This window comes from Acinonyx jubatus, chromosome B1 (genome assembly GCF_027475565.1).
Source record: "Acinonyx jubatus isolate Ajub_Pintada_27869175 chromosome B1, VMU_Ajub_asm_v1.0, whole genome shotgun sequence".
Lineage (NCBI taxonomy): Eukaryota > Metazoa > Chordata > Mammalia > Carnivora > Felidae > Acinonyx > Acinonyx jubatus.
In genome coordinates this window covers 111,066,787-111,091,273 of record NC_069382.1, presented here as the reverse complement: position 1 = coordinate 111,091,273, position 24,487 = coordinate 111,066,787, and the positions used below count along the sequence as shown (strand labels likewise).

At 42.1% G+C, this 24,487-nt stretch overlaps 2 protein-coding genes and 1 long non-coding RNA gene across 12 annotated transcripts in view; 2 read left to right on the top strand and 1 right to left on the bottom strand.

The window, feature by feature from the left end:
- MCUB (mitochondrial calcium uniporter dominant negative subunit beta) overlaps window positions 1–24,487 on the top strand; it is a 104,339-nt gene that overhangs the window by 77,563 nt on the left and 2,289 nt on the right. For all 7 annotated transcript variants that reach the window (XM_053217068.1, XM_027062343.2, XM_027062347.2 and 4 more), the window contains 3 exons: window positions 7,120–7,280; window positions 8,673–8,876; window positions 9,696–9,812. In XM_053217068.1, coding sequence (XP_053073043.1) covers window positions 7,120–7,280; window positions 8,673–8,876; window positions 9,696–9,812 — 482 coding nt within the window. The remainder of the gene's footprint in view (window positions 1–7,119; window positions 7,281–8,672; window positions 8,877–9,695; window positions 9,813–24,487) is intronic.
- Window positions 10,133–24,487, bottom strand: part of LOC106983648 (group XIIA secretory phospholipase A2) — a 43,602-nt gene continuing 29,247 nt past the window's right edge. For 3 of the 4 annotated variants that reach the window (XM_015081840.3, XM_053217067.1, XM_027062282.2), the window contains 6 exons: window positions 21,161–21,203; window positions 20,516–20,662; window positions 19,823–19,899; window positions 17,665–17,840; window positions 14,247–14,406; window positions 10,133–13,638 (listed from right to left, as the gene is read on the bottom strand). In XM_015081840.3, the coding sequence (XP_014937326.1) occupies window positions 13,400–13,638; window positions 14,247–14,406; window positions 17,665–17,840; window positions 19,823–19,899; window positions 20,516–20,662; window positions 21,161–21,203 (842 nt within the window). In that variant the 3' untranslated portion in view covers window positions 10,133–13,399. Of the gene's footprint in view, window positions 13,639–14,246; window positions 14,407–17,664; window positions 17,841–19,822; window positions 19,900–20,515; window positions 20,663–21,160; window positions 21,204–21,474; window positions 21,555–24,487 lie in introns of all 4 variants that reach the window. The other variant, XM_027062290.2, reaches the window with a different exon arrangement.
- On the top strand, window positions 20,530–21,567 carry LOC128314492 (uncharacterized). Its single transcript, XR_008296205.1, has 2 exons — window positions 20,530–20,656; window positions 21,106–21,567. It is a non-coding gene; the product is annotated as an uncharacterized LOC128314492 (long non-coding RNA).

Genomic DNA, 24,487 nt, shown 5'->3' with positions numbered 1-24,487 from the left:
GCCCTGCATTGGGCTCTGTGCTGACAGCTCAGAGCCTGGACCCGGCTTCAGATTCTGTGTCTCCTTCTCTCTCTGCCCCTCCCCCACTCGTGCTCTGTTTCTCTCTCTCAAAATAAACATTAAAAAAAGTTTCAATTTAAAAAAATGTTTATTTAATGTTCATTTTGAGAGAGAGAGAGAGAATGTGCACGTGAGCGGGGGAGGGAGAGAGAGAGAATCCCAAGCAGGCTCCGTGTTGTTAGCGCAGAGCCCAATAAGGGGCTTGATTCCAGGACTGTGAGATCATGACTTGAGGCACAGTCAAGAGTCAGACGCTTAATGGACTGAGCCACCCAGGTGCCCCAGGCCTTGTTTTTTAATCTAGTCGAATCTGTCTTTTAACTGGTGATTTAGCCTATTGATATTTAAAAGTGATTATTGCTATAGTTTGATTAATATCTGTCATATTTTTATTGTCTATTTTTTGACCTTTTTCTTTATTCTTAATTTTGTCTTCCAGTCTTTGTCTGCCTTTTGTGGTTTAATTGAGCATTTTATGATTCCATTTTCTTTTGTAGCATATCAGTGATACCTTTTTACTTTTTTTAATGGTTGCCCTAGATTTTGCAGTATACATTTACAATTAATCCAAGTCCTCTTTCTTCCTTTCCTTCCCCTTCCCCTTCCTCTTCTCCTTCCCCTTCCCCTTCCCTTTCCTCTTTTTTCTATTCTATTCTATTCTATTCTATTCTATTCTATTCTATTCTATTCTATTCTAAAGTAATCTCTGTCCCCACTATGGAGCTTGAATTTACAACTTCCGAGTTTCACGCTCTACAGACTGAGCCAGCCAGGAGCCCTTAAATCCACTTTCAAATAACACTAGATACACTGTTTCACAGGCATTACAAGTACCTTGTAATAATCATGTATTTCTAATTCTTTCTTCCCATCCCTTGTCATTCATTTCACTCATATATAAGCTGTAATCATTGAGTATATTTTTACTGCTGTTATTTTGAACGGACTGTTTGGTAGATCAATTAATAAGAGAAAGGAAAAATAAATTTTAATTTGGTCTTCCCTTATTCCTCCTTTAATGTTGAATTCCTTTATTTTTATAGATCTAGGTTTCTGACCTAATATCATCTTCTTTCCCTTTTAACACTTCTTGCAAGGTAGGTCTCCCGGCAACAAATTCTCACAATTTTTGTTTGAGAAAGTCTTCATTTCTCCTTCACTTTTGAAGGATAATTTGGTGAGATACAGAATTCCAGGTTTGTGTGTTTTTTCTCATGTCTACACAAAACGAACACCCTTTTTAGAATTTCCAAAAGAACAGAAGAGAGTTTTATTCCTGTCCGAGTTAGGACAGCTGCCTGGGTTACATAGCAGAGGGAGCTCTGGCAGAAGAATGTTTGGTGCAGGGTTATTTACATTGTTGGTTTTTTTTTTTTTTTTACATAAAAAGTTGCAAATCATTAGACAAAGGACATTTCAGAAAGTTGTTGACCTTATCTTAAGTTTCTAGTATATGTGGGGCTGTAGGACTTTCATGTTAGGGGAAACAGGGAAGTTTCTTCCTTTTTCTTTTGTGTTCAGAATGGTCTTTTCGGCTCACTTTCTTTAATGAAGCAGATATACGATGTGTGCTCGGGGCAGAAATAGAGCCCTTGCTTTGAGGTTTTGCCAAGTTATTTTGACCTTGGTAAACAACAAAGTATTGGGCCCAAGACATTAAGTTGAAGGTTTCCTTTATCACTCTCAACATGAAGTTTTTGTTTCCTTCCTGCTTATATAGTTTCTGGGAGAAGTCCGATGTAATTTTTATTTTTGCTCTTCTGTAGGTAAGGTGAACACCTTTCCTCGGGTTCCTTTCAAAGTTTTTTTCTATATCTTTGGTTTTTACCTTGCCTTACAATTTTTTGTTGAAAGCCAGACACGATGTGTTGGGTGGTAGAAACTGAAGCATGTACGTCTTTCGTGTGAGGTTTTACGTGTCTCTGGCTAAGAGATGGTTTACTATTTACTGTAGCTGGAGGTATCAGAGGCTTGAGTTTCTTCTAGTGTCCTTGTTTTTCTCTTCCCTGTTGCCTTTGAGTTTCCCTAGAAATTCTTTCTTAGGGTCTGTGCCTTGCACAGAATTGTAGCCCTGTTGACATGGTGGAAAGATATTGGGGGTGGGTGGAGTAGCCTTCTATAAACTTAAGATTGAATCTCTGGTATTTTATTGGGCTGCAGTTCCTAGGCTGCAACCTTCAGAAGAGTTTCTTGGCCCTTTTATTTTTTCCTTCCCGTATGTGTGAAAGGAAGGCTAGATTGAGCAGGAGTTGGCTCATGGCCCTTCTTCCAAGCAAGATAAGGCTCTGGTAGAGTCCGTGCTGTGGGCAGAGTAGTGCTCAGTCAGCGCTGTTTCAGAATGTTTCTTTTTGCCTTCTCCCTGCTCCGAGCACCTGGTTATGTGTGATCTCTGACCTTCACTATGGGAACCTGGTGGGGCTCCTGGAGGTAACACTCGTAAATGTGTGTGAGTTTTTATTTCTCAAACCCGTCAGCATTGAGCCTCCGGTAATTCACCAGTTGTGGCTTTTTTTGTTGTTGTTGTTGTTGTTGTTTTAATGTTTGTTTATTTCGAGAGAGCACTCAAGTGGGGAGAGGGATTAGAGAGAGGGAGAATCTTTTTTTTTTTTTACTGTTTTATTTTTATTTTTTGAATTTACATCCAAGTTGGCTAACATATAGCGTAATAATGGTTTCAGGACTAGAATTTAGTGATTCATCACTTACATATAATACCCAGTGCTCATCCCAACAAGTGCCCTCCTTAATGCTTCTCGCCCATTTAGCGCACCTCCCCAACCCAACACTCCTCCAGAAACCTGTTTGTTCTCTGTATTTAAAAGTCTCTTATGGTTTGTCTCCCTGTATTTATATTATTTTTGCTTCCCTTCCCTTATTCATCTGTTTTGTATCTTAAATTCCTCATATGAGTGAAGTCATATATTTTTCTCTGACTGACTTACTTCGCTTAGCATAATACCGTCTAGTTCTATCCATATGGTTGCAAATGGCAAGATTTCATTCTTCTCTCCTTTGTGTGTCCCCACATCTTTTTTTATCCATTCATCCATCGATGGACACTTGGGCTCTTTCCATACTTTGGCTATTGTTGATAGTGCTGCTATAAACATTGGGGTGCATGTGCCCCTTCGAAACAGCACACCTGTATCCCTTGGATAAATGCTTAGTAGTGCAATTGCTGGGTCGTAGGGTAGTTCTATTTTTAATTTTTTGAGGAACCTCCATATTTCTTTCCAGAGTGGTGGTAGCACCAGTTTGTATTCCCACCAGCAGTTGCAAAAGGGCTCCTCTTAGGGAGAGAGAATCTTAAGCAGGTTTCATGTTCAGTGCAGAGCCAGATGCAGGGCTCCATTCCACAACCCTGAGATCCTGACCTGAGCCAAAATCAAGAGTCAGACCCTTGACCAACGGAGCCACCCAGGTGCCCCTACCATTATGTTTAAGTGTTCCTGCCAGTATTGGCTTCAGAGACTTCTGTTCTGGGTAAGCTGTGACCACAGACTCTTGAGCACAGAAGGAGGGAATTAATAAATCTATGCCTTAATAAATAGATGACAAAAACAGATCAATAAATAAGGGAAGGCTCTTGTTTATAGTTAGAGTGCTAAGTGCTGACTGGTACATGGGGGAGTGCTGCTGGAATCAAAAAGTCATCATACTATAGCCAGATTCTCTAAATTCTGCATCAGCCAAGAATTAGTAGGTGTCAGTGAGAGTGGGAAGGTGGGGGGAGGGCATTTAGATTAAAAAAAATGCTAACAACAACAACAACAAAAAATGACAGTAAGTCACAAGGACACAGGGGGCTGTCACTAATCATTTTCTAATACAGTTTCAACGCCTTGGCTCCCATGTCCTTGTGACTTGCCCCCATTTAAAAAAAATTTTTTTTAATGTCTGTTTATTTTTGAAAGAGAGAGAGTACAAGTGGGGGTAGGGGGGACTGAGAGAGAGAGAGAGAGAGAGAGAGAGAGAGAGAGAGACAGAATTTGAAGTAGGCTCCAGTCTCTGAGCTGTCAGCACAGAGCCCCTACGTGGAGCTTGAACCCACGAGTCATGAGATCATGACCTGAGCCAAAGTGGGACACTTAACCAACTGAGCCACCCTCAGGCTGAGCACCCTGAGCACCTGAGCACCCTAGGTGCCCCACCCCCATTTGTATTTCAAGCTTTCTGCTATAACTAGATGATCTAGGCTGATCTTGTACCCCAGCATCGGTGTCAGCCATTTCTCTGAAGATTCGTTGAAGAAAAATATGTATTTAAAAAAATTTTAATTGTATGTTTGAAAAGTTTATGGGATTTGCAAATACAAACTAGTATAGAGAAATTAAAATGAATCTGTCATTTCAACAATTGTGAACTTCCTTGTGTTAATTCTTTTTAAAGATCGGGGCAGTATTTAACTCCAAAGAGAGAAGGATGGCAAAAGTTGAGAAATACGAAAGTGGAAATTTCATGTCCAGTGAGTTGCCAGCACTCTGAATGGTCTTCTGCTCTCTGGGTTGAGTATTTGAGAGCGCAAGTGGAAATAAGTGTTTTCAGGGCATCTCTTTGTTCTACTTGACCTTCCCTCCTGCAAACCCCAGCATGTCACATAGACTTTAGGTCAAGTAAACTAAATTATGGCCTCCCTCCTGACAGCCCATTGGGAGGAGAGCCCTCTGCCTGCCTGGAGGGGCTGTTTGCTGGGATTGAGCTCTGGAGGCAGGGCCGACCTTGGAAGTGTGAGGCCTGGTGCCCCACATCTCTTTGCCCTCGGGTTTACCGGCTGTCTCACTGAACATCGAATCCGACTTACTCAGTCTCACCGTGTGAATTAAACTAACAGGGGCACAGTGGGTACGGTTGGAAGGAAAATGATAGAGGAATTATGCTGGATTTATAGAAAATTAAGTTTGTAAAGTTATCAGTTTGGGATTTCAGTGTATTTGAATTCCATTTCTTTTCTAAAGCATTAGCAAATTTGGATTTGAAAATTCAGGATATGAAAATGAAACCCACATTCACGACACATACAAAAGGAATAAAGAGCTTCTGAAGAAAAAAGAATAATAGTCTCTCATTTTTGGTTTTTGTTAGGAGATGGCCCCAGAGAAATGTTTAAATTGGTAATACAACATACGAATTCTTTGGTGCCATTTCTGAAAGACTGTCGCTTGTCATTGGACTCAGATGAACCTTTTGTGTTACTCGACAGACTCTCTCTTTGACCAAACTTTGGTCAGGCTCCTCTGAGCCCTCTTCTTGACTAGACCTCAAGCTCGGCCTATAAAAATTACAGATTGTCTACACAAACGATTCTGTTCTCCCCACATACCCCGCCGCTCCTCCCACCCTGAGAGACTTGAACAAACGCCAGCATAGTTTCTAATAACTTAAGCCCGTATCCCTAGGATTATGACTATAGCCCTCTTAAAATGCTTGCATGAGAAAGTGCGACAGTGCCCGGAGAACTCCGTTTGCTCAGGGAAAACCTGGTGATAGATCAGTCCCTGAACTCCTTCTTCTAGCAGTTACTTGAGAAAGCTTGGAATCCTTTCTCTACACCTTGGAAGTGTACAGCTTGTCTCTCAGAACTGTTTTCTCAGGGACCCGAGAAGCTACTCTTTGACGTGCAGACGTTCAAGGAAGTGACTCTTGCTCTCAGTCCCGGCTCGGTGGGTGCCTTGCCCTGACTTGTACACTGCCTTTTGTTTGTTTCTCTTTTGAATAAGTGCCAGCCAACAACCCAAATGGCCTAGTCACCTTAACCAGCCATCTCCATGCCCAGTTTTTGTGGATTTCCACTTCCTGGACTCTGCTAGCTTAAGCCCCTGGTGTTCCCCTCCCTCCCTGCAAACGCCCAGCCACCTCTGCACAGATAGAAGTTGACTGAGTTGAGTTCACCCTGGGCTCTCTTCCTTATTGCGGTAGTTACTGAATGAAATCTATCCATGTCACTTTATCTAGTGTCTGGCTTTGTTTGCCCCTGATACACTCCACAGCTTGGGACAGAATTGTACCCCATCTGTACCTTTCCTCTGTTTGCAGACCTTTCATATGTCAGTACTTTCTTCCTCAAAACAAAAGGGCTCTGACTGTTCTGCAAAGCTCAGAAGCCTGGAAGGGAACTTCTACTTTTCATTTCTTCTTGGCAGCTTTAGTTTGGAATGTAGAAGGGATTAAAGACCACAACAGAGTTTTGAAGGTGGTGGATGGAAATGGGAGGGAAGTAGCTCGAGGACGCTGCTGGCAGGCCCTGGAGACTCACTGGGCTGGTCCTGACTCTCCACGGTCATAAACCTCCCTGGCTCCTCGAGTGTGCTGCTGGTGGGCGGGTCCGTCTGCTTGTTCTCGCCTGTCCCCCACCTCCAGTTCTCTTCCAGTGCTGGGGAACAAGTATAACCCTCAGAAAAGGGGCATTACAGCCCAGCCGTGTGGGAGCTTACAGATCCACAGAGGCGGCAGGATCAAGAGAAATCTATAAGCAAAAGAACTTTATTAAAACTCGTTCTCCGTATGAACCTCCTTTCAGATCTGCATCTTGTTGAAAAAAACTTACACTTTACTTTTCAAATGTATATCATACTTTTGTTTACACGTTAGTACCCCAGCTCCCCTCCCCTGTGGATCCTAAAATAACTTTTGGATAGATGGTTGGGGCTTGAGGGGAGGGATCTTAGATTGAACTCAGGTATAGAGATGAGTCCATAAACTATAAAGTGTTACAAACTGAGGTGAGGCCTTCACCTGGATTCTGGTAGACGGATACCTTACTTTTCCTGTATGAAGATTTTTAAAGAAACAGCAAAGTCCTCTTACAAAAGAAAAAAAGAAAAGACGAAACATAATGAATTTTAAACCTACTGTCTGGTAATTTATCATCCCAGACTGTCTTTCTGTGGGAGAGACCAAAGGAATCACGGGAGACGGGAAGAAAGGCCAATACTGAATGCCTCCCTAGGAGCTGGAGTGCCCAGGTGGCCAGCCACGGGCACTCAGATTTGGTTCCCTACACTCAGAGACCCTGAAGGAAAAAATGTGGTGACTGCCTATGTTTCCCTTGTCTCTTCTCAGAAAAACTGAGTATGGAGCATGCCACCGACATGGAAAATGTGAAATCCTTGGTCCACAGACTGTTTACAGCTTTGCATTTAGAAGAGTTTCAGAAAAAGAGAGAGCACCATTTACTGGAGAAAATTGACCACCTGAGGGGACAGCTGCAGCCTCTTGAACAGGTTAGGAAGCATCACGGTTGAGTCTGTTGAGTGCGTGCCACGTGAGCATTTTTGCGAATGCTCCACCTATGCTCATTTTCTCCTTTGATCCTCATGAGCCTGTGCCTTTGGTAGTGTTATCTTTGCCATTCTCGAGATGAGGAAGCTGGGGCCGCCAGCGCACGTGGCAGATACATGGCAGAGCCAGAACATGAACTCCGGTGGCCCGGCTGGAGCCGCCATCTTTAACTCTGTGCTGTGCTTCCTCTCCAAGGCCCCGGTGTCTCTGTAAATGAGTAGAGTGGGTGCGGGGATGCACTAGCTGGAGCACCACCAGTTTCTTTTTGGAGGCGAATAGGCCCAGGGCCGCAGCTCTGCTTAACAGATTTACAGCCAGAGGTTAGCGATGGCCTCCTCACATCTGAAGGTAATCACTGGTGGAGAAAAAATAACTTTTGGGGGAAGAACAGGCAGGAGTCTGTACCTTTTAATTTAAGGGAAGAAACTGCATCTTTTAAACCTTGGATCCCACTTGCAATTTTTAAAAATGGGTGGGTGGCTGTGTGTCTTTGTATCTGAATAGGAAGTTTCTAGAAATAAAAGAAACTTTTAACTGTGTCCTCTAAGATACATGTGCCCATATATCGAGGGGTTGGCAGAGAGACTTTTTATTTGTTGGATTGTGTACCCACGCCACGTTTTTATTTTTTAAAAAGTTGGTGATATATTGTATCAAGATTTAAAAATCTAGAAAGGTGATGACCAGCGGGAGGTTTTCCTCCTCCTAGCATATCTCCCCACCCATGAGTCATTTTAGATTTCCCTTATCTGTATATCCACAAGTACAAATAAATTATCTTGTTCCTTTCTTCAGAAAAGGGCATATGCTATTACATATTATTCTTCCCTTTTTTCACTAACGGTGTATCCTGGAAAGATCTCCATCTATGTACATGGAGAGCTTCCTCACTATGGCTACCTAATAGCTTGGATATATAGATATATGGATCATTGTCACTCTTTTACCCTTAAGGATCTGTAATGAACCATGCGTGCACAAGTATATCTATAAGCTGCATTCCTAGAAGTGAAATTGCTGGGTCAGAGAAAATAGGCATGTAATTTTAGGTTTCAGAGGAGAACGTCTTGAGTTTTTCATCGTATACCCTTCTATACTATTTAATTTCTCCCCCCACAAGTAGGTATTACCTTTATAATTTAAAAAGTGACTCATTAATGAGCTGATTTAGAAATAAGTGATCACTCATTAATGTGTATGTTTCATAACCTGTTCCTAAATCAGACCTCTTTAAAGTGGTGCAGATACATACTATTTTACTTTTGTTCCTTCTGCTTTTATTTCCCCTTACGTTGGTGCACTGTAAATTGAACTAAGCCGTCTTTCCCCTTCAGATAAAGGCTGGAATCGAAGCTCGCTCAGAAGCCAAAACCAGTGGACTTTTGTGGGCTGGATTAGCATTGCTATCCATTCAGGGCGGGGCGTTGGCCTGGCTCACTTGGTGGGTGTACTCCTGGGATATTATGGAACCAGTGACATACTTCATCACATTTGCAAATTCCATGGTCTTTTTTGCATACTTTATAGTCACTCGACAGGTGAGTCATTTGTTAGGAAAATGGTAAGTTTAGGACATGTTTTGCAAATAATTTTTTCTGCAACTCAAATAATGAGTGATAAATCCTTTTTATTTACTGAATTGCTCTCTGAGTTTTTATAAGCTGATAAATTTTGTTGCTTTTCATGAGAATAGAGATTTGTATACAGCATGGAGAAACTATAACCTCTATAGGGAAATAGTACAGCCCACAAATTTCTTTTCTTTTTTTTTTAAAGTTGATTTATTTTGAGAGAGAGGGAGAGAGCAGGGGAGGGGCAGAGAAAGAGAGGGAAAGAGAGAATCCAAAGCAGACTCCAGCCATCAGCACAGAGCCCGATGCGGGGCTCGAACTCACAAACTGTGAGATCATGACCTGAGCTGAAATCAAGAGTCAGACACTTAACTGACTGAGCCACCCAGGCTCCCCCACAAATTTCTCTATTGAGATAAACACATCAAATTTTTTTCTCTGTCTTTATTTTATAAATAAAATTGAATACGTATTGCAAAAACACTCAGTAACTTTAGCTTTATTACATGACTATTTTGCCAAAACAGTTTTCTTTTGCTCCTTTCTGTCCCAATATGTGTGATTTCTCCTCTCAGCGTGCTTGCTTTTGAAAGCAGCAGCTGATCTCAAGCAAGACAAAATGTTTAACTCGTGTTGCCTTATGCTTGCTCTGTTGGCCACTGCAAATATTTTACTCATCTGCCGCCTTTTGCTTTAGTGTTGCTAAGGCAAGTATCTTTCTTGCAGAGACATTATGTTCATTTAAAACATGTTTAAAACATGTTCTTTTTTTGTTTTTCCTTTTAGGATTATACTTACTCAGCTGTTAAAAGTAGGCAGTTTCTTCACTTCTTCCATAAGAAATCAAAGCAACAGCATTTTGATGTGGTGCAGTACAACAAGCTAAAAGAAGATCTTGCTAAGGTACTTTAATGCAGATACAACATCTTCTCGCTGGTCTTATTTGGGAGCCGGAACTTAGTATGGGGGAAATACAAGTTAAATCTTGGTCCTCCTAGACTTCTGTGTATCATGCTTTGCTCAGTGAAAATGTTGACAAGTGTGATGCTGATTTCATATCCTAGGGTTTTGTTCTCGACTCCTGTATTCTATATGAGGATAGCTGTATTCTATATGAGGGTATGGGTATGGGGAAGTGTCTTAAATGACTTTGAGATAGTAAAATAATAGTTTTCAATAGCGGTGTTATTTCTGTTCACTCTCTGAGTGTGTGTTTTTAAAGAAAACAGTCTAATATCAAGCTCAACTTTCAAGACCATAAAAGAAAGTAGACTTTTAGGAAGGTGAAGACTGATAAAGAATTTTAAGCTTCTTGAGGCACTTGTAAAAAAAAAAAAAAAGCTGCTTCTCCTTAAAAATGGAAGATTCAATATGGTATTTGTCCTTTCATCTTTTCCATCTTTCCGGTGAGAAAACAGAGGTGCTTAGTTACTTGCCCAGGTATACACTGTTAGAAAGTGGGGAAACCAAGGTATGAATCCAGAAGTTTGACACTGGAGCCTGTACTTTTAAGTCTTTCACACAATATGTGTCTCAGGCAGCTTTTATCTCTGGCCTACCAGCAGACTCCTTAGTTTTGTTCAGATGGTAGCTTTCAACATGTTTACTAGATTTTTAATTTTTCTTAGTAATTTTAGAGGAAAAGTTTTGGTAAAAATCTCTTCCCATTGCTCGGTGCATGCTCATTTAATAGCCAGTATTCATAATATCTCTTGTTATCTGTACCTTCTAAACTACTCATCCCTCAAATTAAAAAATATAGATAGATATAGATATTCCTGGAATTAAATTTGTAAGTCAAGAATTGGAGATAACCTTTAAATAATTTTTCTATGTCTTTATTTTGAGAGGGTGCATGCACAAGCCGGGCAGGGGCAGAGAGGAGGAGAGACACAATCTGAAGCAGGCTCTGTGCAGTCAGTGCAGAACCCCATGTGGGGCTCGGACTCATGAACCGTAAGATCGTGACCCAAGCCGAGATCAATAAGCGTCTGACTCTTACCAAGAGTCGGTAAGCGTCTGACTCTTGGTTTGGGCTCAGGTCACGATCTCACGGTTCATGAGTTCGAGCCCCGCGTTGGGCTCTGTGTTGGCAGTGCAGAGCCTGCTTGGGATTCTCTCACCCTCCATCTCTGCTCCTCCCAACTTTCTGTCTCTCTCTCAAAATAAATAAACAAAAAACATTTTTTTTTTTAATTCTGTAAAATCACTACTTGGGAAAAATACAACAATTTTATTTTTATTTAGTGTACAGTCTTACATTTGAATGATCTAATCCAAGAAGCCTAAGGGATGTTCTTCCAACTAGTTCATGGCAGTGGGCACTTAGGATTTAGAGTAGTACCTGTGAAATATTTTTTTTAGGTAATAAAGTTGAGGAAAAAGGGAGATTGATAGGTCACAAAGTGGTTTTCTTTTCAGATAAGAAACAGAAAAACCATTATAAAGGGACAATGAACATAATAAGAACTTGAAGGATGTATCAAAACCTTAAGTTCCTCTTTTCTGAAGGGTCCCTATTCACTGAAATACTGTAGACATTTGCCACTAGTCATTATAAATGTTTATTAAGCTAAGGATACACTAAATTTACATATACATTTACTCTTCTCATGCAGTAATGCCCTGTTTCTCATTCTCTCTGATCACGTACTTTTTCTTTTTCCCATTGACAGGCTACGGAATCCCTGAAACAGGTGCGCCACTCACTGTTTGCGAATGCAAGGAGAGAAAGTCCATGAAAAGAATTAATCTAACATTTCTAAATGTTATTAAATTTTTCCGGTTATGTGTTGATTCTGCAACTTAGAAACTGGAACTTTGAGTCCCTTAGTTCCTTTGGATTTGATCGTTTCAATCTCTTTTGTTAATTAAAAAAAAATGTGAACATAGGTATTCTTTGAAGTTCTCACTGGAGATTTTTGGTTTGTGGATTCGCATGACTTGTCCGGGATTAATGTGGGGAGGAGCTTGGACGCGCCCATCAGAGTCCGAGCAGCTGCCACTGTAGTCAGGTACTTGAGCTAAGAGTCCTTGTCCGTCTGGGTTGTGTTCATTCTCCTGCAGAGGAGTGGTCTCTGTGTGTGGCATTCGTTTTCCGTCTTAGGCTTCCTTTAGAATCGTCTTGTCATTAACTTATTTTTAAATATATCATAATAATTGGAAGATCTTTATCATTAAATATAGTTTAAGATTATAAGATGTTATCTGAAATGTTTCATCTGAACTAATACTTACTTAGATCCTACTCATGTTTCATACTAGCTATGCTGATTGGTGTGAGGTAATACCTCATTATGGTTTTGATTTGCATCTCCCTGATAAGTGATGTTGAGCATCTTTTTCATGTGCCTATTGGCCATTTGTAGGACTTCTTTGGAAAAATGTCTGTTCAGGTCCTGTGTCCATTTTTTACTCAGATTGGGGTTTTGTGTGTATGTGTGTGTTGACTTGAATGAGTTCTTATATAGTTTCAATATTAATTTCAATATTAATCCTTTATCAGATATGTGATTTATAAATATCTTCTTCCATTCACTAGGTTGCCTTTTTAAAAAGTTTTGTTGGTTTCCTTTGTTGTGTAAAAGCTTTTATAGTTCTGTTTATTTTTGCTTTTGTTGTCCTTGCCTGAGGGCAGGTGCTCAGACCAGTGTCCCAAGAGCTTACCTACATTTTTCTTATATTCTCTTCCTAGTTTTATGATTTCAGTTCTCACATTCAAGTCTTCAAACTACTTTGATTTTTTATTTTTATATATGGCCCAGTTTCATTCTTCACATGCAGCTGTCCATTTTTCCCAATACCATTTATTGGATTTAGGATTCTTTGTTCTAGTTCTGTGAAAATGTCATTAGTATTTTGATAGGGATTACATTGAATCTGTAGATCGTTTAGGCACTGTGGACATTCTAACAATATTAATTCTTCCAGTCCATCATCATGGTATATATTTCCATAAAGGCTTTTTTAAGTGAGAGGTGAAACCTATACAAGAAGTGATAATTCATATGTAGATGAATTTGTATGACCAAGTACAAGAGTACTCTGAATTATACAAATGAGTAAGAATGTCAATTAGAAAAATTAAAACATGGATTTCAAATATTTTATTAAGGGGAAACAACTAGTTTTTGAGTTTCAAAAACCTTTAAAAACATTATAAAACTTTTATAAAAACTTCACAGAATACAAATTTAAATCTTCCAGATATTTTTGAGTAACCTTGAGATTTACTATAAAAATCAAGTATTACAAATGTTTGTGTATTTTTATTTATAGTAATTCCCTGAGGATTTCATTTCATATATATCAACCCCTTTCATCTAATATCAGCATGTCTAATACCAACATCAACTATTTTAAGTTCTCATTAAACCTTAAAACATTTTAAACTGCTATACCATAAGCTTCCACCTTAGTGATATTTATATAAAAGGACAAGAAAATCTGTTTTGAATATAGACAAGATACATAAAACACAATTATTCCTATCATTTGGATTTTGGAAAGAAATACAGCTTCTTAGTAAGCATTGAGGCAAAGCAGGGAACCTGCTTCTTTCCAATTGCAGTTGGGTCTTTGCAAAAGTCCACTCGGCGCTGAGAAACTTTCCTGTTCACCAGGGTGAGGAGCTCTGTGAACTCTAAGGAGGAGCCAAATTTTCCCAGCATCTCACACAAATCCTGAATGTACCACGAGCCATTCACAGTTTCCCGATGAGAATAATAACCTAAATGATAGGAGCAAAAAGGGCACTGAAGTTTCTCTGGCTTTCAGTTATGGTGACTGAAAAACACCTTTATAATTCACCATTACAGAAGTGTAAGTTCTCAATTCTTGAAGACTAGGACGTGTCAATGACAGCTTTAAAATTTTTCTTGGTTGACTACTATGAGAAAAGGGATTAATTTATATAGTTTTATAAAAATGAGGTTAGCTCTATATAATTTCCTCCATTTTAGTTGCCAGGCAGTGGTTTTTAACACAAGAGATTAGAAAGAAAAACACAGCTTACTGCACAAAGAACAACGGTCATCACAGGAGTTTCATTCAACAACACTTTCTGTGAATATTATTACAACACTATCAAAATGAATGTTAGCAGCCTATTACCAATTATTGGATGTAACTTGTAGCTTAAACCTAGTTCTCAGGAATGACTTTTCTAGAAGTTACTTTACACTTGATGTATCACCCTGTGCCAAAGATGTGACCGAAGATGTGAACTTCACGATCAAATCATCTTGATCAGATAAATACCAGTCTCTCCAGTCAGGGTGAGGTGAAACTAATGGAACTCAAGTCAGGAAACCAATTCTGTTTGTACTAAACACCCACCTTCTGCAACTGAGTAACACATGAGAAAGTCTGCTCCAGCAGGCAGTGTGGAAACTGAGGCCGCATCCACCTGGGTTATGTTGACATCCAGCATGTTTTTTTGATGATCCACTACATCCAGAGGAATGACTGGCACATCATGCTGGTCTCCCCGACATGCCTACGAGACAAGGAGGAAAACCATTTCCTTTTCTAACCTATTCTTTTCTTCCCACGGCTTAATGTTTACAGTGAATGTATAATTGAGCACATCTTAACATCAACAGAAGCTACTTTATAAAACTTCAAAAAACATGCAGTCAAGTTTTAGAGCAAATTCACCTGACAGTTTTTCCCTACTCATGTTTTGTTATTTTTTTTTTTTTAAATGCTTGAGAGAGCATGAGCCGGGGAGGGTCAGAGAGAGGGAGAGAGGAAGAGAATCCCAAGCAAGCTCCATACTGTCAGCCAGAGTCGGGGCTGTCTCATGTACCGTGAGATCATGACCTGAGCCAAAATCAAGAGTCAGACACTTTTGACTGAGCCACCCAAGCGCCCTTTTAATTAAGGCCTTTAAAAAACTGGCATCCTCAGGGCCCCTGGGTGGCTTGCTCAGTTGGTTGGTGTGCGACTTCAGCTCAGGGCATGATCTCACTGCTTGTGAGTTCAAGCCCTGCGTCATGCTCTGTGCCGACAGCTCAGAGCCTGGAGCCTGCTTTGGATTCTGTGTCTGTGTCTTGCTCTCTCTCTCTGCCCCTCCCCCACTCGTGTTCTGTCGCTCTCAAAAATGTTACAAAATTTTTTTTTTTAAATTGTCATGCTCAACCGTACACCAGACTGTGTTGATTGAAAGGTACAGTGTGGAGGAGAAAGCCTCTGGTTTTGAGTTTCTTACGAAGTAACCACACCACAGCACCAGACACACCCCTTCTTTGGAAAGCTACAGTATTTGCCCAACGTTTCTGTTGAATCAGGGAATACACGCCCAGATAGGGTGGTGCTTGCCTAGCTGCTGCAATACATTGTCAAAGTAGGGCTAAAAGGACGCCACCACCTGACCTGAGAAGACCTCTTTTAATGTGCCCTTTTCCTTTCGCTTACACTGTATAGTGAGGTCTCAAATTCTTAGCCATTAATTTTCACACAAAGGCTAACGTTAATTTCTACTTTTAAATGCCTATTATGGGCTGAATTTTGTCACCCCTTCCCATTTGTATGCAGAAGTCCTGTCCCTCAGGATCTCAAATGTGACTGTATTTGGATATATGGCCTTTAAAAAAGGTAAAATTGAGGTCTACAATGATCTTAATCTGTAACTAGTGGTCTATAAGAGATCGGGACACAGAGATGCACAGAGGAAAAAAGGCAGCCACCTCCAGGCCAAGGAGAACGGGCACCTTGATCTCAGATTTCTAACCTCCAGAACCGTGAAGAAAATTTCTGTTGTTTAAACCACCCGGTCTGTACTTTGTTCTGGCAGACCTAGTGAACTTCATCCAGTGACCTAGTAAGATTTGGTTGTGGTAAGTGCATCCCTCGTTCTGAAATGGGTTTTTGTAAGCTTTTAAAGAAAAAAGCCCAGAGTGATTTCAGAGTTACCTGATAAATAGAAGATCTCCAATATTCCATTTTTGCAGGGAGATTTTAATCTTTGTATTACCAAGCTTATTTTCAGACCTAGAATTTGATGCCATTACTTGCCCAATCAGTTGCAGTAAGAAAAAGAGCCAGCCTACTGAGGACTTGCAGGTGTTCGGCACTGTTCTAAGTGCTTGTTAGGCCACGCTGTTTTATCCTCACAACCAGCCTGTGAGGCAGTGCTCTTATACCCCCCTTTCACAGATGCAGTCAAATGCTCTACCCCTGAGCTATACCCCCTCCCCTTTCACAGATGAAGAATTGGAGGCAGAGAGAAGTAACTTGGCAAAATATTTTCTTCCTTCGTGGCCATCTCCCCACAGCGGCTTGCCACTTTGTGTCTCCGACAGTGCTGGCCACTCCCTTTTTCCCTGAACTCCCCCCACCCCCCCCATTCTCTGGACCATCCCGCTCAGTGTCTCTCCTCTGCTCATTCCTCAGTGGCGTCCCTCAGGGCTGTTTTGCACTCATTTCTCAAGCTATGCTTGGCGTGGGTAAACTCATCCACTCCCGTGGCTGCCACTGTCATTCATCTCGTTAACTCAAATTTATTTCTCCAGCCTAGCCAGGCTGCATGTAGAGCTGTTAACTCCCAACTGCATGTGACAGATACTTTAATGCAGTTCCCAACAAGAAACCACGATCATCCTTAACTTCTTAGAGATGCCCCTGCTCGCTTCCCTCAAGGTGTTATGGCAGGTTGAATGTGGCCATGCCCTCCATGCCGTTTACGGAAATACAGAATTGCGGCACTGGGACATCAGGAATTCTCCTTTGTTCGAACTCCTTATTGATGTGGTGAGTGAGGTTATTCGGGCCAAAAATTGTCTTCATCCCTAATACCAGCTTGAAGGAAAAAGGTGGAGGGATGAAGCAAGCTAGAACAGGAACTCTGCCTGCGTTCTTCTGCTCACTGGCCTCCAGGCCTGGTGCTCTTCAGTCAGAGACCCCTTCACTCACGGCTGCACCTGACACTGGGCCAGGCCAGAGGGTAGCACATTAGTTACTTTGAGTCCTTTCAAAAATTTTTAACATTTTTTGATGGGGGGGGGGAGGGGCAGAGAGAGAGGGAGACACAGAATCCAAAGCAGGCTCCAGGCTCTAAGCTGTCAGCACAGAGCCCAACGCGGGGCTCGAACTCACAGACCGTGAGATCATGACCTGAGCTGAAGTCAGACGCTTAACTGACTGAGCCACCATTTTGAGTCCTTTCAAATGTCAACCCAAGTCAAAAAGAAACTGAAAAAAAAAATTTTAAATTAAAAAAAAAAATTTAATGTTTATTTTTGAGAGAGAAAGAGCATGAGCGGGGGAAGGGCACAGAGAGGGAGACACAGAATCCAAGGCAGGCTCCAGGCTCTGAGCTGTTAGCACACAGCCCAGTGTGGGGCTCAAACTCACAAACCACAATATCATGACCTGAGCTGAAGTTGGACACTTACCTGACCGAGCCACCCAGGCGCCCCAGAAACTGAAAATATTTATTCCTTGTTAAGAAGGAACTACTACTAATTGCAACTCTGATTGACTAGGAGGCCAAAGGGGCCTTTCCAGTTACTGGAGAAAGTTACTTTCAAAATTGGCTGGTGCTCTTTATAATTACATGTATATGGGGCACCTGGGTGGCTCAGTTGTGAACGTCCAACTTCAGCTCAGGGCCCACTTCAGATCTTCTGTCCCCCTCTCGCTGCCCCTCCCCTGCTTGCACTCTCCCAAAAATAAATCTTAACAAAAATAAAGCTAGAATCACATGTACAGAACCATGGACTTCATAGTTAGATTGTACCATAATCAGTCTTACCTGAATAATAAATATCTTGGGTTTTCCAACTAGGCTCTGACATTTGTCTCCTTTGAATAAGCCAGTCAAAGTCTGAATTTCAATCTTGGTATCTTGTGCATAAATGTGACTGCCTTCGCCATGACTCAGGAAAACACATAAAAAGCAATCGGCATCTATGTGGCTAGAAGATGATGCTATAAAGGGCCACAAAAGTTCATACAGAAATGAAGATAAGATGTTTACTGTCTACATAGAGAAAGAGAATTTACTAATACTAAAGTTATATATGATGGAAGAGGAAAATGTGTTACACTAAATGTAAAGAGTACATAATGAGAATGTAAGGTCTTAGTCTTTAATCAAAGGGAAATTTACATCATACCGTACTTCATTTTTAACAACCTATTAAAAGTTCAAAGGGTTTAAACAAATTCCATTAACTTTTCTACAATACAGAATAATGACACGGAAAATATAATGGGATTGCTGTGGCATCAATAAAAGTTTCTCTGAATTAACAGAGAGCTTCTTAGAGCAGACTGGAAAGACCGGCAACTACTACTTAGCAAGTGCTGTGTTCTGCTGCCCCTCCAGTGAATGCAGCAGCTTCATCATGTCTGTAGCACTTACAGCTTCCAAAGAATATTAAGACATGAGACTCATGTCCTCCAAAGCGGATGAGTAAGCAAAGTAGAAAACCTGGTAAGAAGCCAGTTAAAATTAAAGTGACTTACAGATTAAAGAAGTCTTATATGGAGGTGCCTCAAAAAATTAAAAACGATCCAACAATTCCACCTCTGGGTATTTATGAAAACACTAATTTGGAAAGATACCTGCAGCCCCGTTGTTTATTGGAGCACAACAGCCAAGATCTGAAAACAACCTAAGTGTTCATCAATGAGTGGATGAAGAAAATTATATACATAGACATCTACCTTTCCATATATAGAGATACACATGCAAGAATATTATTCAGCCATAAAAAAGGAAATCTTGGCCTTTGCAACAACATGGATGGATCTTGAGGTCTTTATGCTAAATGAAATAAATTCAAGAAAGACCTATACTATATAATCTCACTTATATGTGGAGTTTAAAAAACAAACTTACTGATAAAGAGAATAGATGGGTGGTTGCTGGTGGGTGGGTGGGGGTGAAGTGGGTTAAAAGGTACAAGACTTACGATTATACAGTAAGTCATGGGGATATAATGTACAGCATATCACCTATAAGAATACTGTATTGCATATCTGAAAGTTGCTAAGTAAATTTTTAAAGTCTTTATCACACACAAAACAACTTTTCGGGGCACCTGGGTGGCTCAGTCGGTTGAGCCTCCGACTTCAGCTCAGGTCACGATCTCGAGGCCCGTGAGTTCCAGCCCCGCGTCGGACTCTATGCTGACAGCTCAGAGCCTGGAGCCTGCTTCGGATTCTGTGTCTCCCTCTCTCTCTGACCCTCCCCCATTCATGCTCTCTCTCGGTCTCAAAAATAAACATTTTAAAAGAATTAAAAAAAAAAAACAAAGCTTTTCTGTACCTCTGTATGGTAACCAGACACTGTGGTGACCATTTTACAATGTATACAAATACTAAATCATTATGTTGTATATCTGAAACTAATACAATGTTACATATCATTTATACCTCAATTTTTAAAAAGCTCTGAGGTTTAAATAATTATGTAAATATTATAATAGTCCATTGGCCAATGACTTGAAAATCCACAGTGTGCAGTAATTATTATAAACATAAGTTGTGAAAATACCTACTGCATAGTGATGCAGAAATTTAGAGACAATATATATAAATCCAGTTTTTGTTTGTTTTGTAAATCCACAATTTGTTGAAGCCAGTAAAAAAACCTGGGTATGGAAGGAGTCAATTAACACCTGACTACCCAGCATCTGTAGTGTTTGCAGGTTAGACTTGATTCATTCATTTCTGGAATGACAGCCTGTTAGCGGGTGTTATGCTACATATAAATTCAGAGGCAAAATCCTTTGGAAGAGTCTCTGAATCCAGTAGTAACACATAAGCAGAGGCACAACCGAAACCTGTAACCCATGCTAAAGTAGTTGGTCAGACATTTTTCCAGCATAGTTAATTATCTGGATTCTAGAGAGGGTAACTGAAGCAATCCATCCCCTCAGAAGACGAACAGGAAAACTACTTACCCTCATGGATTGTGAGCAGGAGCTCCTCTGCTTTCAGATCATTAAAGCATTTCACTTCAAATCCTAGCTCTGAAAACCTGGTGACAAACTGGGTATTAGCTTATGAGCTGCTCAAAGTCATCATATACCCCTATTTCCCTGAGGAATCTATATGTGTTTTTATGACCTCTAAGTTGACTTTTCTTTGGAGGGGGGAAGAAAAAGTGAAATCTGACAATGATAGTTCTCCTTGCTCACCCACAGCAGGAAAGGATTTACTCATACTGAAAGCTGATTCAAGTTAGGATACAGCAATGTAAATATATATGTAATGATTCAAAGCCTGTTTACATCTAATAGAACAAGGTTAGGAAGAAAATTCAGGCAAGTTCTCAAGGGATGCTGTGCCCAAATGAGGCTCATCCTGATACTCTATTTCATCAGTGTGGACACGTTTTGGTGAGTGTCATTTTATTAAATAGGTCATCATCTTGACGTGTGGATAAAACTAGCACCTGTGGGGCACCTGGGGTGGCTCAGTCACTTAAGCCACTCTTGATTTCAGCTCAGGTCATGATCTCATGGTTTGTGAGTTCGAGCCCCACACTGGGAACTGTGCTGACAGCACAGAGCCTGCTTGGGATTCTCTCCCTCTCTGCCCCTACCCTGCTCACTTTCAAATATAAACATTAAAAAAAAACACACAACTATTACCTGCGCCTAAGATTGTCTCTGTCTGCGCTGGTGCCCCGCCTTTCTGGCAGTGTTAAACGCCAGGAGAACCTCTCATGATTGAAGATTAAAGCGGTTCCTCTCCTCTTGTGGTCCATTTTGTACTTTTCTGCCGGATCAAATGTTTCACTGTTAACGAAAAGTTTATAAACAACAATCACTATGTCATATTAAATAATGAGCTCCTCCAAGCCCAAGATCAATGGGTAGGGTAGACAGAGGGCTCCTGTTTCCTCCTCCTTTGCCAGGGTGACATGATACTGGTGTGCACTGGGAAAGCCTGACAAATATTTCTGTACTGATTGGTAAACAGCAGCTACCTGGAGCTCCCCACCCCCAGTCACCCCAGGGATGTCTTTTCTCCAGGAACCAGGGACAACAGCCCGCCCAGGCCCGGCTCTGGCTCCAGGGCCCATGCCACCCCCGTTGCTAAGTACTTTGGACATCACTGTAGGTCCTGAACCTCGACCAGGGGCAGCGGCCAACCCGAGGCTCTACAAGTTAGCTCTCCCAGCGCTAACACTCGCCAGTCTGCTCTGCTTCTTCCCCGGGGCCATTCTTGCTTCTTATAGACTGATCTTGACCAGCAAAGGAAGAGACGTTTGTCAGGCAAGAGCACGTTTTTACCTCATATAGAAGCCATCTGTTTCGGTCATGTTTTCCTCCACACCTATTTAAAAAATTGAATTTGGTTAATTTACTCTTTGACTAGTAACACACTGCAGGACTCCCACACTGTGAACCCTTCTCTGGTTTTGCTTCGTTTAAAAGTCAAAAGTATATGAAAAGGAAAGGAAAAGGAAGGGAACTTAATAGATAAATGAACCATAAATTAACAGCTCAATTCTTTCTCACCCAGCACTCTTATTTGCAAAACAGAAAAGAATATTATCAAGATAAATGGAGGAAACATTATGCAAATGCATTCATGCAAAATATACCTGAAGTAACACGATTCTGTGATGTGGAGCACAAATGAGATACGGAATTGTTCAGCGGAAAATGTTTTTGCAGATATTCTCTAAAACCGAAAAGGAATTAAAAACACAGGAAAACCAAAACACGGCGTCTGGTTAATACCGGATCCCCCTCTGAAACGGAAACGGTAGAAGTTTGGGGCAGGGAAAGGGAAGGAGCAAGGGTAAAGGCTTAAACTTTGGGTCTCCCGAATGATTTATTTGCACTTACAACCCATAACGTGATGGAGACCCTCTGCTCTCGACCCATGCTCAGACTTCCCCACCCTCTGGACCACCTTTCACTGCGTCCTTCTCTACTCGCTAGAACAGTGCTGTGCAGCTGAACTGTCTGTGATGACGGAATGTTTCTGTACCTGTGCTGTCCCATATGCGAGCCATGGACCACATGTGGCTGTCCAGCACTTGAAATGGGGCTAGTACAGCTAGCTTTTCATTTCAACTTAAATAACCATGGTGGCTGGTGGCTTCTGTACTATAAGGCACAATGGGTCTAGCATCTTCTACAATACAGGCCCATACACCCATGACTGTGTTTCTGCCTGATAAACTTAGCCCAGAGGGGAAGGAAAGTAATGAATAAACAAATATGAACAGTGTAGCAAGATGGTCCTCTCCACCGACGTCACTGAAGGAAACACAACAGACCCTCCCACCCACCCCTTCTAACCAGGAGGGTCCTGTTCCCTTCTCTCCCGGACACCAGATTGTTCTACCTTCACACCTCCTCCCTGACAGAAATCGGCCCTGAGATGAGGGTGAGGCTGGCAATCAATTCTGTGCCCTTTACCACTCACTTTCAGCCAATTCCTCCTGGAATTCCCCCAGTATCCAGACCTAGTGAGGACCCCACGAAGGCCCTCCTGCTGTCCGACAGACCCTCATCTGCTTTCCTCAGTCTTTGCATCAATTCCTGGCCTGGGTGATAAAATGCACATTCCTGGGTCCTAACCCAGATTTGTAGAATCAGAATCCCAGGAGAGGGAGAAATCTGCATTTTTAACAAGGTGATTTGATTTTTATACCAGAGCTTAGGCTTAGGAGTAAAGAGCAGCCTCCCTAATGCATCCCCCCACCCCGCCAGCTCACCTGGTTTCCTTCCTACTCCATGCACTGTTCTATTTGGATACCTCCTTAAAAAATAAAAATTTATTGAAGAGAGAGAGAGAGAGAGAGAGAGAGAGAGAGAGAACGTGAGTGGGGGAGGGGCAGAGAGAGGTAGAGTCCCAAACAGGCTCTGCGCCTTCAGCATGGAGCCCACGAACCATGAGAAAATATCTGAGCTGAAGAGAGTCCATGCTCAACCGACTGAGCCACCCTGGAGACCCTACTAGGATATCTCCCAACTCCAGCCTGCTCTCTAGGGGACACCCCCTATTCCACACCCTGCTCTCCGGGTGACCTATCATCACCCACGCACCACAGGCTCTACCACGTACCTGGCGTCTCCTACACTGCTTACTGGGGTACCACTCACACGTTTACCTACCCAGGACACATCCTACTTGCTCCACATACTACTCTACCGGGAATATGTTCTACTCTTCTTACTCCAACAACTACTCTACCCAGAAGGTTTCCTACTCCAGACACCAGTCATACCGCTGTATGGGGGGTAGCTCCACTTCACTCCCCGCTTCCTTCTCTCCATACTTTCCTACTGGAGACACTTCCTATTCCGCACACTGCTCACCGGAGGTTACGTCCTACGCTTCCTACTCCACAAACTGCTTTACGCAGAAACTTCCATACTACCCGCCGCTCTCTAGGGGAGAGCACGCTCTGCATGCTACCCAGGATGTTTTCTCCCATTCTGCTTTACCTGGGATACTTCCTACTCCACACCTTGTTCGACGTGAACCACTTCCTGCCAAAACCGGGCTCTATCTAAGGACAGCTTCCTTGGCACACACCTCTCTGCCCAGATGTTTCCTCCTAGCTGTTGCTGCACCTGCACCTGGGCGAGCCTCGTCCTGCACATGGTGCTTGGGGGGGTGGGAGGGGGGAAGGGTGGGGCTTCCTACTTCACACACTGCTCCACCAAATAGTCTTCCTATTCCACAGGCTTCTGCTGGTATGCTTCCTATCGAGATACTCTGTGCTCCATACACGGAGTACTTCCTACACCACAGTGTTCTAGGGGGTGACTTTATACACTGCTCCACCAGGGACACTTCCTACTAAGCCTCCCCTCTACCTGGGGATACTGCCTACGAACACACTGCTCCACTCGGGATACTTTTTACTCCACACATTGTTCTACCTGGAATACTTCCGCCTCCACACACTGCTGTGCCCTCAACACTTCCCACCTCACACCCTGTCTACGGGGATTACTTCCTGCTCCCCACACTGCTCTACTAAGGCCCAGGAATTTTCTCACCTTCCATTTTCAAATGCGCTCCAGGATCTACCTCCTTTTAATAGCCTCACCTCCTTCTTTTCAAATCAATTAGACAATAAAGAAACAACACAACTCAAACTAAACACATTCCATCTCTACGTGAAGGACAATCGCCCCATTCACTCCCTGGGAAGCTGCACAGTTTGGGAAGCACAGATCTCTTACCACGGTGTGCAACATAGCAGGCCCAGCAGCTCACCTCTTCCAGCTTTTGCTCATCGGTTAGTGAGCGTCAGGCCGCTCAAAGGGCAGAGAGAGGGTGGAAGCTGTGGCAAATGGCCCCGTCACCAAACTAACTCAAGTCATGGAGGGTGAAGGCACTGGAGATGTGTACTCGATCGGGTCCTTAAAGTTCATTGTTTATAGTCTAAGGAAGGAACTGTGCCGTTCCTCCTGGCTAGGTATCTAAGCTGTGCATCTGGGTTGTCTCAAATACTGCCTTCCACTTAGACATGACCCACAGATTTAGGAAAGACAGCCAATTTTAAGTAACTCAAGATAACTTAAAACAACATTGTTTCAGGGCGCCTGGGTGGTGGCTCAGTCAGTTAAGTGTCCAACTCTTGATTTCGG